At 40.3% G+C, this 12,877-nt stretch overlaps 1 protein-coding gene across 1 annotated transcript in view; it reads left to right on the forward strand.

The window, feature by feature from the left end:
• The window catches only part of LOC128658085 (calpain-8-like), a 128,852-nt gene that overhangs the window by 100,863 nt on the left and 15,112 nt on the right, over window positions 1–12,877 (forward strand). The window contains exon 9 of the mRNA XM_053712539.1: window positions 11,800–11,960. Within this exon, the coding sequence (XP_053568514.1) occupies window positions 11,800–11,960 (161 nt within the window). The remainder of the gene's footprint in view (window positions 1–11,799; window positions 11,961–12,877) is intronic.

The raw sequence follows: 12,877 nt of genomic DNA on the forward strand, positions 1-12,877 counted from the left end.
GGGAGAGGATAGAAGGGATGGAGGGAGGGAGAGGATAGAAGGGAGGGAGAGGATAGAAAGTGAGGAGGGAGAGGATAGAGGACAGAAAGGAGGGAGGGAGAGGATAGAGGATAGAAGCAAGGGAGGGAGAGGATAGAAGGAAGGGAGGGAAAAGATAGAAGGGAGGGAGAGGATAGAAGGGAGGGAGAGGATAGAGGATAGAAGGGAGGGAGGGGAAGGATAGAAGGGAGGGAGAGGATAGAGGATAGAAGGGAGGGAGAGGATAGAGGATAGAAGGGAGGGAGAGGATTGTAACACACTTGTTACTTTTGTAAAGAGTTGTGTTTGTTGCTCTTTTGTATATTGTCTCTGATACTATTTCTGTGTAAAAGAGATCAAATACGGTGAGCTTATTGTTCATAAAATAGTTGATATTATCAGAAACTTGATAGCATGTTCTGAGTAATATGCCTTTTCTGAACTAAAGAGCTTTTGTAACGAGACCAAATATATATATAGAGCTATAGTTTAGATAGCGAGTTTAACTTCAGTTAGAATAAATTGTAACTTAGATATTATCCTCTGAGTCTCCGTTCATCCATTCATCTTCACACACTCACACACCAAAATAAAAGTTATATTTACAATATCCTTTAAGCGGTATTTCACTTAACTTTTAGTCAGCTTGAAAATGATTGGTGATTCAGTTCAACAAACATCTGTGAAGATGACAGCAGTTTTATGCGGTAAATTGTTGGCGCAGTTCGTATGCATAAAATACAGTCAGGGTGCAATTTACCTTAATCCGATTCAAACCGATGCTGTAGGAAAAACAGGAGAGAGCGTCTTACCTGGAAGAGACTCGACCGGTTAGTGAGACCGCAGCGTGTGAGCGTGACTTACTTCCGGTTATCGGTGATGCGAGGATACAAACAAACAGAGAGATTAAGCTGATAACTTGTAAGAAAGACTTCTGTAGAAATAAGAATAACAACTTGTCTTGATTGTAGTCCAGTTAGAAGAGAACTTGAAGTTAAAGTTTTAGATAACAATTTCTTGCTTTGACCTGAAAAGGAAAATAACCTGCGAGTATAAGCAGGATAGAGAAGTGTGCTTGACATACACTTCAAATAACAGGCAATTTGTAAGTGGAAAGGTGAGCTTTAAATAGAGGTGAGCAGTTGATGGGAGGTTCTACTTAAAGAGATATTACATCTCCCCCCCGTTAAGGGAGCACCCCTGGAGAACCTGGATGAGGTTTGGAAGGATAGCGACGATGAAAACGTTTAACCAGGTCAGATGCATGAACCGCAGACTGAGGTTGCCAGGAATTCTCCTCAGGACCATATCCTCTCCATTGTATCAGATATTCCAATCTTTTCCTCCTGATTCGAGAATCCAATATCTTTTCCACTTCAAATTCCTCTTGGTCATCAAGAAATGTAGGGGGTAGAGGAGTTAGTTTTAATCTTTCATGATCTGATTTATAAGGTTTTATAAGAGAAACATGAAATGTATTGTGTATTCGATAATGTGTTGGTAAGTGAAGTCTCACTGCGTTAGGATTTATGATTTTGTCAATAATGAAAGGTCCTATAAATTGGTTAGCTAACTTTTTACTAGGTGTCTGTAACCGTAAGTGCTTTGTGGATAAAAGGACTTGGTCACCTATTTTATAGTCAGGTGTTTGTCGTCTTCTTTGATCATAGTAAAATTTTTGTCTGTCCTTGGCTTCAGCTAGGTGAGTCTTTAGAATCTTTAGTCTGTCTTGTAAATTATTTGCAAAAGTGGTAGCGCTCGGGGAATTAACTGTTGTGTTAGTGATTGTTATGGAGGTAGGGTTGTATCCATAAGTGGCAAAAAATGGAGTCATTTTTATTGAGGAAGAGATGGAATTATTGTATGCGAATTCTGCCATAGGAAGGAGAGTGACCCAGTCATCCTGTAAGTGTGTAATGTAGCATCTAAGATATTGTTCTAATGTTTGGTTGAGACGCTCTGTTAACCCATTAGTCTGAGGGTGAAACGCTGTTGAATACCTTGCATCTATTTTTAACAACTTACATATAGATCTCCAAAATGCGGAGGTAAATTGAGTGCCCCGGTCACTTATTATGGTTGTTGGTAAACCATGTAATCTGAATATAGAACTAATGAAAGTCTTAGCAGTTATCATAGCAGTGGGTAGAGCTTTAAGTGGAGTAAAATGTGCTAGTTTGGTCAACTGATCAACTACTACAAATATCGTATTATATTGTTGAGATGGAGGTAACTCAACAATGAAATCCATGGATATGACTGACCATGGTCTATCAGGAATAGGTAGGGAGGTTAAGTATCCAATGGGTTTCTTGTGTTCTAACTTGTTCCTTGCACAAATATCACATCCTGTTATGTAATCTGTTATGACCTTTTCCATCTGTGGCCACCAAAAATAACGTCGGGTCAATTCGGTGGTCTTTTGAATACCGGTATGACCTGATAGCATGTTATCATGTGTGTATGATAATATGAGTTTACGTAGATTTTGTGGGATATAGAGTCTTCCTTTATGATAAAATAAACCTGTGGTTTCATCTTTAATGCAATCGTGAGGTATGGTTATCTCTGTTGTTAGAGCTGAAAGTATCTCTTTCTCTAGGTTTGTGAGTGATCCTAAGAATTTTTCTTCTGGTATTACTGGTGTTGGTTCAATTGCTGTTGAGTTATTTTCGTATTGTCGTGACAAAGCGTCTGCTTTGACATTAGCTGTTCCAGGCCGGTAGGTTATCTGAAAGTTGAATCGGTCCATAAATAAAGCCCATCGAACCTGACGAGATGAGAGGGTCTTATTAGTTTTCAGATATTGTAAATTTTTATGATCAGTATATACCAAAAATGGTTCTTTGGTTCCTTCTAATAAGTGTCTCCAATGTTCTAGAGCAGATTTTATCGCTAATAATTCCTTATCCCCGACAGTATAATTTCTTTCTGCAGGTAGGAAAGTTTTAGAGTAGTAAGCGATAGGATGGATCTGTTTTGTTATGACGTTTTGCTGTGACAATACAGCACCGATCCCTGAATTAGATGCATCCACTTCTAGAATAAATGTTTGGTTATAGTCAGGTAGAGCTAAGACAGGTGCGGTAGTGAAAAGGTCTTTTAGCTTAATAAAAGCTTCTTGAGTCTCATTGTTCCAAAGAAATTTCCGTTTATTACTAGTTAATTGAGTGAGAGGTTTTACCACTGAAGAGAAATCTTTGATAAATTTCCTATAAAAATTTGCAAACCCCAGAAATTTCTGGAGTGTGCGTAGAGTTGTGGGCCTGGGCCAATTGATAATTGCTTGGATCTTTTGTGGATCCATTTCAATCTTATTGGGCTTTAGAATATAACCTAAGAATTTAATTTCAGACACGTGAAAAATACATTTTTCTAATTTTGCGTAGAGTTTGTTTTGTTAATGTGGTGCTTCCGCGTCTGGAAGCAGAGTAGTTCTCGTCCGGTCTTTTTCCTGCTGATGGTAGTCTGACGTCACAGACTACGGTGGCTCAAATTGGCCAAAAAGAAGTAACGCGTTTCGGTCGTGGACCTTTCTCAAACTTGAGAAGTTTGAGAAAGGTCCACGACCGAAACGCGTTACTTCTTTTTGGCCAATTTGAGCCACCGTAGTCTGTGACGTCAGACTACCATCAGCAGGAAAAAGACCGGACGAGAACTACTCTGCTTCCAGACGCGGAAGCACCACATTAACGTCATACCAGCCCTGTATGCGGCTCGAAATTCCTAGTGGTAACCTGGCTTTACCACAAAGGACAAGGAAAGAAATAAGGTACTTTATAAACAACCTGATAGATGCTTCCTTGAATAAAAGCAGCTTAAGGTAACCTGGTATTACCTGAACTTCGGATTACTTCATTTGATTTTACCATAGGATTGAATTACAAAAAAGACTGTGAGTCTGATCTTACAAGGTACTTTTAACATAAAAAGGAGACGGCACTGAAAATTTCACTTGCCCAACATTTTGCATATGCCAACACTCTTTATCTGTGCACAGAAAAGAACTTTCATTTTTACAGTTCTATCACAATTGTGTTTGAAATGGCAATTTTTAATACCAAATTTTAGTTACGCTGTTTTAGTTGTACTAATTTTGCCTTATTAACCTAGCTCTAATTAACTGTAATATTTAACTTTATTTATTATTTTTTAGCTAAGTTTCATTAACATTGCTTTTTTGCACAACTGTCCACTTTATGTATTTAGGTATATTTATTTTATAGCTGTTTAGTTTAAATATTTTCAGTTTATAATACATTTTGAGCTTATACACCTTTAGCTGACCAATTTTAGTTTACACTTTAACCCCAATCAAATCCACTGCACTCATTACACTTGCTGTACATTAACCGCATCTGTTGTTTGAATAACCTCACTAACTATACTAACATACTAACTATATGTGCTGTGTATACTAACTATATCCTCTGCTCAGTACACTCACCTCCCCTATATCTTTTCTTTTCATCTTTTTTGCCTCTGTTATTTTTGCTGAAAAACATTATTATATCAATCTTTTAATACAAATTCAATTAAATTCTATTTTTAATAAATTTTTAAAAATTATTTTACTAAAAATTTTTTAAAGAAAATATTTTAATCATCTCTTTTATCAATAATAAATATTAGCTTATATCTAACATATTTTATGTCCTGAGTGATCATTTCCATCTATTCAGTGTCACCTCAAATGTTTTAGCTTTAGGTCCACAGAATCTGGCCTTTAGCGCAGGAAGACTATTTACATAGATGGTGTTGATCCCACTGTAAGGAGAGAGGTATAGTTAACTGTTGTGTATTAATAGATTTATGTAACTGTTTTATGTGATGTATCTTACCCTTCTTTTGTTTTGATAATAAAGGGCAAGTACTAACGGAATGTTCTTTGTGTGCGCAGTACAGGCAGAGGTTAGATAATCTTCTCCTTATTTTTTCTTCTGGGGTAAGTGGTCCCCTAATAGTCCCAATCTCCATAGGTACAGGGTTGGTGAGGGATTTTTCTTGTGAGGTTTGTGCAGGATATGATCGTCTTGGAACACTGTCACTCACCATTCTTTCTGCCTTTCTCTCCCTTAGACGTCTGTCCAAAGTAATACATAATTTAGTGAGCCCTGATAAAGTCTCAGGCATTTCTAGACGTGATAATTCATCTTTTAATCCTTCAGATAAGCCTAACCTAAATTGGTTTCTGAGGCTTATCTGATTCCACTGGGAATCTGAGGCCCACATTTGGAAGTCCGTTATGTATTCCTCAACGGTCCTCTTCCCTTGTCTTAAGGCACGTAATTTGGATTCTGCATTAATCTGAGTATCAGCGTCCTCATATAAGGTGGACATGGCAGAAAAAAATTCCTGTAAGGAATTCATTATAGGATCATTTGCCTCAAATAATCTGTTGGCCCAGGTTCTGGGTTCACCCACTAAGTAAGATATGGTGGTACAGACTTTTATTCTCTCGGTATGATAGGTTCTGGGTTTGAGAGAGTAAAGTAAGTTACAAGCATTTCTAAAATCTCTGAAAGTAGCACGTTTTCCAGAAAATGGAGTTGGAGGCTGAATCTGAGGCTCAGGTAACTCCAGCTCTTTAGGGGTTAAACATTCTTTAATTAATGCTTTTAATGCAGTGTTCTCTGTTTGTACTTCAGTTAAACCATGGGCGAGGTAGTCAAATTTTTTGTTAATGTTGGTAATTTCATTTTGAACCTCTTGTGCATCCATGGTGAAACTGTATACTTAGCAGAGTTTGAGGCCTGTTATTTCTGTAACACACTTGTTACTTTTGTAAAGAGTTGTGTTTGTTGCTCTTTTGTATATTGTCTCTGATACTATTTCTGTGTAAAAGAGATCAAATACGGTGAGCTTATTGTTCATAAAATAGTTGATATTATCAGAAACTTGATAGCATGTTCTGAGTAATATGCCTTTTCTGAACTAAAGAGCTTTTGTAACGAGACCAAATATATATATAGAGCTATAGTTTAGATAGCGAGTTTAACTTCAGTTAGAATAAATTGTAACTTAGATATTATCCTCTGAGTCTCCGTTCATCCATTCATCTTCACACACTCACACACCAAAATAAAAGTTATATTTACAATATCCTTTAAGCGGTATTTCACTTAACTTTTAGTCAGCTTGAAAATGATTGGTGATTCAGTTCAACAAACATCTGTGAAGATGACAGCAGTTTTATGCGGTAAATTGTTGGCACAGTTCGTATGCATAAAATACAGTCAGGGTGCAATTTACCTTAATCCGATTCAAACCGATGCTGTAGGAAAAACAGGAGAGAGCGTCTTACCTGGAAGAGACTCGAGCGGTTAGTGAGACCGCGGCGTGTGAGCGTGACTTACTTCCGGTTATCGGTGAAGCGAGGATACAAACAAACAGAGAGATTAAGCTGATAACTTGTAAGAAAGACTTCTGTAGAAATAAGAATAACAACTTGTCTTGATTGTAGTCCAGTTAGAAGAGAACTTGAAGTTAAAGTTTTAGATAACAATTTCTTGCTTTGACCTGAAAAGGAAAATAACCTGCGAGTATAAGCAGGATAGAGAAGTGTGCTTGACATACACTTCAAATAACAGGCAATTTGTAAGTGGAAAGGTGAGCTTTAAATAGAGGTGAGCAGTTGATGGGAGGTTCTACTTAAAGAGATATTACAAGGATAGAGGATAGAAGGGAGGGAGAGGATAGAGGATAGAAAGGAGGGAGAGTATAGAGGATAGAAGGGAGAGGATATAAGGGAGAGAGAGTATAGAAGCAAGGGAGGGAGAGGATGGGAGGGAAAGGATAGAGGATAGAAAGGAGGAATGGAGAGGATAGATGATAAAAGGGAGGGAGAGGATAGAGGATAAAAGGGAGGATAGAGGATAGAAGGAAAGGAGAGGATAGAAGGGAGGGAGAGAGAGGATAGAAAGGAGGGAGGGAGAATATAGAGGATATAAAGGAGGGAAATGATATAAGGGAGGGAAAGGATATAAGGGAGGGAGGAGAATATAGAAGGGAGAGAGGGATAGGATAGAAGGGGGAGAAGATAGAAGGGTGGGAGGAAGAGGATAGAAGGGAGAGTATAGAGGATAGAAGGGGGAGGGGATAGAGGATAGAAGGGAGGGAGAGGATAGAGGATAGAAGGGAGGGAGGATAGAGGATAGAAAGTGGGGAGGGAGAGGATAGAGGACAGAAAGGAGGGAGGGGATAGAGGATAGAAGGAAGGGAGGGAGAGGATAGAAGGGAGGGAGAGGATAGAAGGGAGGGAGGGAGAGGATAGAGGATAAAAGGGAGGATAGAGGATAGAAGGGACGGAGAGGATAGAAGGGAGGGAGGGAGAGGATAGAAGGGAGGGAGAGAGAATATAGAGGATAGAAGGGAGGGAGATGATATAAGGGAGGGAGAGGATATAAGGGAGGGAGGAGAAGATAGAAGGGAGGGAGGGAGGGATAGGATAGAAGGGGGAGAGGATAGAAGGGTGGGAGGGAGAGGATAGAAGGGAGAGTATAGAGGATAGAAGGGGGAGGGGATAGACGATAGAAGGGAGGGAGAGGATAGAAGGGAGGGAGGATAGAGGATAGAAAGTGGGGAGAGAGAGGATAGAGGACAGAAAGGAGGGAGAGGATAGAGGATAGAAGGAAGGGAGGGAGAGGATAGAAGGGAGGGAGAGTATAGAAGGGAGGGAAAGGATAGAAGGGAGGGAGAGGATAGAAGGGAGGGAGAGGATAGAAGGGAGGGAGGGAGAGGATAGAAGGGAGGGAGGGAGAGGATAGAAGATAGAAGGGAGGGAGGGAAAATATAGAAGGGAGGGAGGGAGGGAGGGAGGGAGAGGATAGAGGACAGAAAGGAGGGAGGGAGAGGATAGAGGATAGAAGGAAGGGAAGGAGAGAATAGAAGGGAGGGAGGGAGAGGATAGAAGGGAGGGAGAGGATAGGAGGGAGGGGATAGAAGGGAGGGAGTGAGAGGATAGAAGGGAGGGGAGGGAGGGAGAGGATAGAAGCTAGAAGGGAGGGAGAAGATAGAAGGGAGGGAGGGCGAGAGGATAGAAGGGAGGGAGACGATATAGGATAGAAGGGAGGGAGAGGATAGAGAATAGAAGGGAGGGAGGAAGAGGATAGAGGATAGAAGGGAGGGAGGATAGATGATAGAAGGGAGGAAGAGGATAGAAGGGAGGGAGTGAGAGGATAGAAGGGAGGGAGGGAGAAGATAGAGGATAGAAGGGAGGGAATGGATAGAAGGGAGGGAGGGAGAGGATAGAGGATAGAAGGAAGGGAGGGAGAGGATAGAAGGGAGGGAGAGGATAGGAGGGATGGGATAGAAGGGAGGGAGGGAGAGGATAGAAGGGAGAGGAGGGAGAGGATAGAAGGGAGGGAGAGGATAGAAGCTAGAAGGGAGGGAGAAGATAGAAGTTAGGGAGGGTGAGAGGATAGAAGGGAGGGAGGGAGAGGATAGAGGATAGAAGGGAGGGAGGGAGAGAATAGAGGATAGAAGTGAGGGAGGAAGAGGATAGAGGATAGAAGGGAGTGAGGATAGATGATAGAAGGGAGGGAGGGAGAGGATATAAGGGAGGGAGTGAGAGGATAGAAAGAAGGGAGGGAGAAGATAGAGGATAGAAGGGAGGGAGGGAGTGGATAGAAGGGAGGGAGGGAGAGGATATTAGGGAAAGAGGAGAAGATAGAAGGGAGGGAGGGATAGGATAGAAGGGAGGGAGAGGATAGATGGGAGGGAGAGGATAGAGGATAAAAGGGAGGGAGGGAGAGGATAGAGGATAGAAGGGAGGGAGGATAGAAGGGAGGGAGAGGATAGAGGATAGAAGGGAGGGAGGAAGAGGACAGAGGATAGAAGGGAGGGAGGATAGATGATAGAAGGGAGGGAGGGAGAGGATATAAGGGAGGGAGTGAGAGGATAGAAGGGAGGGAGGGAAAGGATAGAGGATAGAAGGAAGGGAGGGAGAGGATAGGAGGGAGGGGATAGAAGGGAGGGAGGGAGAGGATAGAAGGGAGGGGAGGGAGTGGATAGAATGGAGGGATAGGATAGAAGCTAGAAGGGATGGAGAAGATAGAAGGTAGGGAGGGTGAGAGGATAGAAGGGAGGGAGGGAGAGGATAGAGGATAGAAGGGAGGGAGGGAGAGGATAGAGGATAGAAGTGAGGGAGGAAGAGGATAGAGGATAGAAGGAAGTGAGGATAGATTATAGAAGGGAGGGAGGGAGGGAGAGGAAATAAGGGAGGGAGTTAGAGGATAGAAAGAAGGTAGGGAGAAGATAGAGGATAGAAGGGGGGGAGGGAATGGATAGAAGGGAGGGAGGGAGGGAGGGAGGGAGAGGATATAAGGGAAAGAGGAGAAGATAGAAGGGAGGGATAGGATAGAAGGGAGGGAGAGGATAGGGGATAAAAGGGAGGGAGGGAGAGGATAGAAGGGAGGGAGGGAGGATAGAGGATAGAAGGGAGGGAGGGAAAGGATAGAAAGGTGGTAGGGAGAGGATAGAGGACAGAAGAGAGGGAGGGAGAGGATAGAGGACAGAAGAGAGGGAGGGAGAGGATAGGAGGGAGGGAGAAGATAGAAGGGAGGGAGAGGATGGGAGGGAGGGAGAGGATGGGAGGGAGGGAGGGAGAGGATAGAAGGGAGGAAGCTATTTGAGGTGTGTAAACTGGCATTTTTCATACTAATTAAATCCTTTAATGAATTAAAAAGGTCATCAAATGGCATTATGATATTACATCAGTGTTTCCATTTAAACATTTTAAAAGGGAACCAATTATATTTGACCAGATATTTTAGAAAATTATGTCATATTACTTCCTGACCCGTCAGTTCTATTTTTTCAAATAGCATCATGCTTTGATAAGCAATTATTTGAAGTTATGCTAAGATAAAGACAATTATTAATCTAATAATATTATAGCAAAATGACAATGATATCATTTTATAGAAATATAGAATGGGAATAAGCATGAACCTTCTTGAGCAGTTGGGAGGTTTGGTATGGTATGGTACCTAGGAAGCAAGCAGCTTGCCTCTGAATGATATGGGCTACTGAGATAGAACAACATGGGCAGGAGGCAGATACCTGTTCTAAGGTCAAATATGAATATACAACTGGCACAACTGGACTGCAAGAGGCATCATATTGTCTGTGGTCTGACATGGGCATATAACTGGTGTAAAGCACATGCAGAAGGCAATTCATCTAGACTTGGGAAAAATGCATTAATATAGATTGCCAATAGTCATGCATGTGGTCTGATGTGGTCATACACAATTAGCATAAATGGGTTGCAGAGGGGGCTTACAACAGGTGAGCTTACAACAGGTGCCATTAGTATGTCCTTTGAATTTGCTTATGGTTTTAGTCGGCAAATAAAAAAAAGCATACTTGATAAATACCTTGATAACTGCCTTCTCAATGCCCTGTCAGGATACGCTATATAGACAATATTTGTGAAATATGGTGGGGCAACATTGGATCCCTTGAAGAATTTGTCAAGCAGTTAAATTAAATTTCTGAACCTGAACATATTAAGTTTTCCCTCTCTTGGAGTGAAACCTCAGTAGATTTTCTAGATGTATTATTAAACAAAGGTATTCATGGGCTTGAGACAGATTAATATAAAAAGACAACTGACCGCAATAGTATACCTTATTTCACAAGTGCCCATCCACCCATCCACCCTCTCTTCTAACTTCAGAATAAGATATTTAACAACTAAGAATAAGGGTTGCTTCCCTTGTCTTGGTTGTTCAAACTGCAATAGTATGATAAAAGGTAATTTTTTTACACATTGGAACAGGTGAAAGATTTTCTATAGATGGTTATTACTCATTTAATACCATATTTGCAGTTTATCTAAATAAGTGTGCATGTGGTAAAAGCTATATTGGAGAAACAACACAGAAAATCAAAGAGATAATCAGACAACACACATCCTGCAAAAGGTATGAATAGAGAGTTTCTTTTGTTACTATGTGGCTGTTAGCTCAGCTTCTGTTTATTGCAATCAGCCAGAAATGGTACTCTTGAAATAGGGTGCCCTATTGCAGCCTTTGCCCTGCGGCTCAGTGATGTCAAGTTACGCCCCTGCTTAGCTGCAAAAATAACCATACACCTTTTTTGTGAATTATGTAGAATAATAATTTGATAACTTTTTTTTAATTATAAGACTGTATTTTGTGTTTAACATTTGCAGAGTAGGTAAACACATGCTTGCTAGCAGCTTTACATTTGAGGCCCTTAGTGGGATATAGCCAATATCTGGAGGCCTAATGTCTCGCCTGATTTTTCTTACTGGGGCATTTTGCTCTTGAGCAGCAATGTGCTGTGACTCTGTAGCGGGAGTTTAGATATGTGTTTAACCTATTTGTGGGGGTGGGTAAAGCAGTAAGTATAGTTAACATGAGCAAGCATTGTTTTGCATTACCATTTCCCTTAAGCCTTTCACAAATTAATATTAATTAATTTTGTTAGTGATATCTATGAATTAACCCATCTGATAACTATAGTGCGATATAGTACAATAATAGTTACAATCTGATGTTATATCTATAAAACCTGATCAGTACATATGATTGCCTATAGATAGGATAGGGTGCTTTATTTTCTAACTAGTATTAATAGTAATCTAAGTGTATATTTATAATGGGAATTAGCCTGTGAGCCTTTACACGTTGGTTATAGCTAAGATACAAATATATGTAGTACACACTGGCTCACTCACTTTATAATTCCATGTCTCTTTATTGATCTTATATTTTGTGTTAATTAATGTCATGCTTTGTTTGATGTTTATAGGATGCCATATTCATCATTTACTAATGAGTTCTATGATGTGGAAATCTGTCATGTTAGCCTGGAATTTGCATGTAGCGATCACCAGCACACGTGGTGTTTAACACAATTTAATGGGAGCTGGAAGAGTGGGTTTAGTGCCGGTGGGCGTCCTAACTTCTCAGGTAAAGACATTATTTGTCAGGTTTTTTTAACTGAATTCTCTCTGTCAGATGTGTGTAATCCACCACATATTACCATTTAAAGGGACATTGTACTATAAATTGTTTGTACCTCTATTGTGTGCCCAACGATTAATTTTAACTTTTGAAGTATATTAAATTGTTAAATACAAAACCACAAAGCCTGGTTAAATACAACGTACAAAAAAAGAGTTTAACCCCTTTACTACCGAGACTTTCAGAGAAAAACCTGTCCAAAATACCAGAGAATTTTTAGCATTTTTGCTATCACTCCATTCAAACAGAAATAGAGCTTTGTTTTTTTTATTTACCTGTCAAAACTATATATACAGTATGTTTTAAGTAGAGAACCCAATGTATTGTTCTAGGCCCATTTTGTTACATTTCATAACACCATTTCACCACCAAATGTGATCAAATAAAAAAAAAGTTAACTTTTTCACAAGCTTTAGGTTTCTCAGTGAAAAATGTTACATACCGCTTGTGCAATCATTTCACAAATGGTTGTAAAAGCTTCTCTGGGATCCCCTTTGTTCAGAAATAGCAGACATTTATATGGCTTTACCATTGCTCTTTGGTAATTAGAATGCCGCTAATTGCAGCTGCGCACCACACTTCTATTATTCCTGGCAGCGAATGGGTTAATCAGGTAGCTTGTAAGGTTAATTTTAGCTTTAGCGTAGAGATTACCCTCCCACCTGACACTTCCGACCCCCTGATCCCTACCTGATTCCCTCCCTCATTGGTCACCCCCATGCTGGCAGACAGTCTGCCAGTATGAAGATTTAAGGCATTTTTTAAAATTTATATATTTTTAAATATTTTTATATTTGTTGCAGTGTGGGATCCCCCCTTACTCTCCAACCTCCCTGATCCCTCCCAAACAGCTTTCTAACCCT

Source organism: Bombina bombina, chromosome 4 (genome assembly GCF_027579735.1).
Source record: "Bombina bombina isolate aBomBom1 chromosome 4, aBomBom1.pri, whole genome shotgun sequence".
Lineage (NCBI taxonomy): Eukaryota > Metazoa > Chordata > Amphibia > Anura > Bombinatoridae > Bombina > Bombina bombina.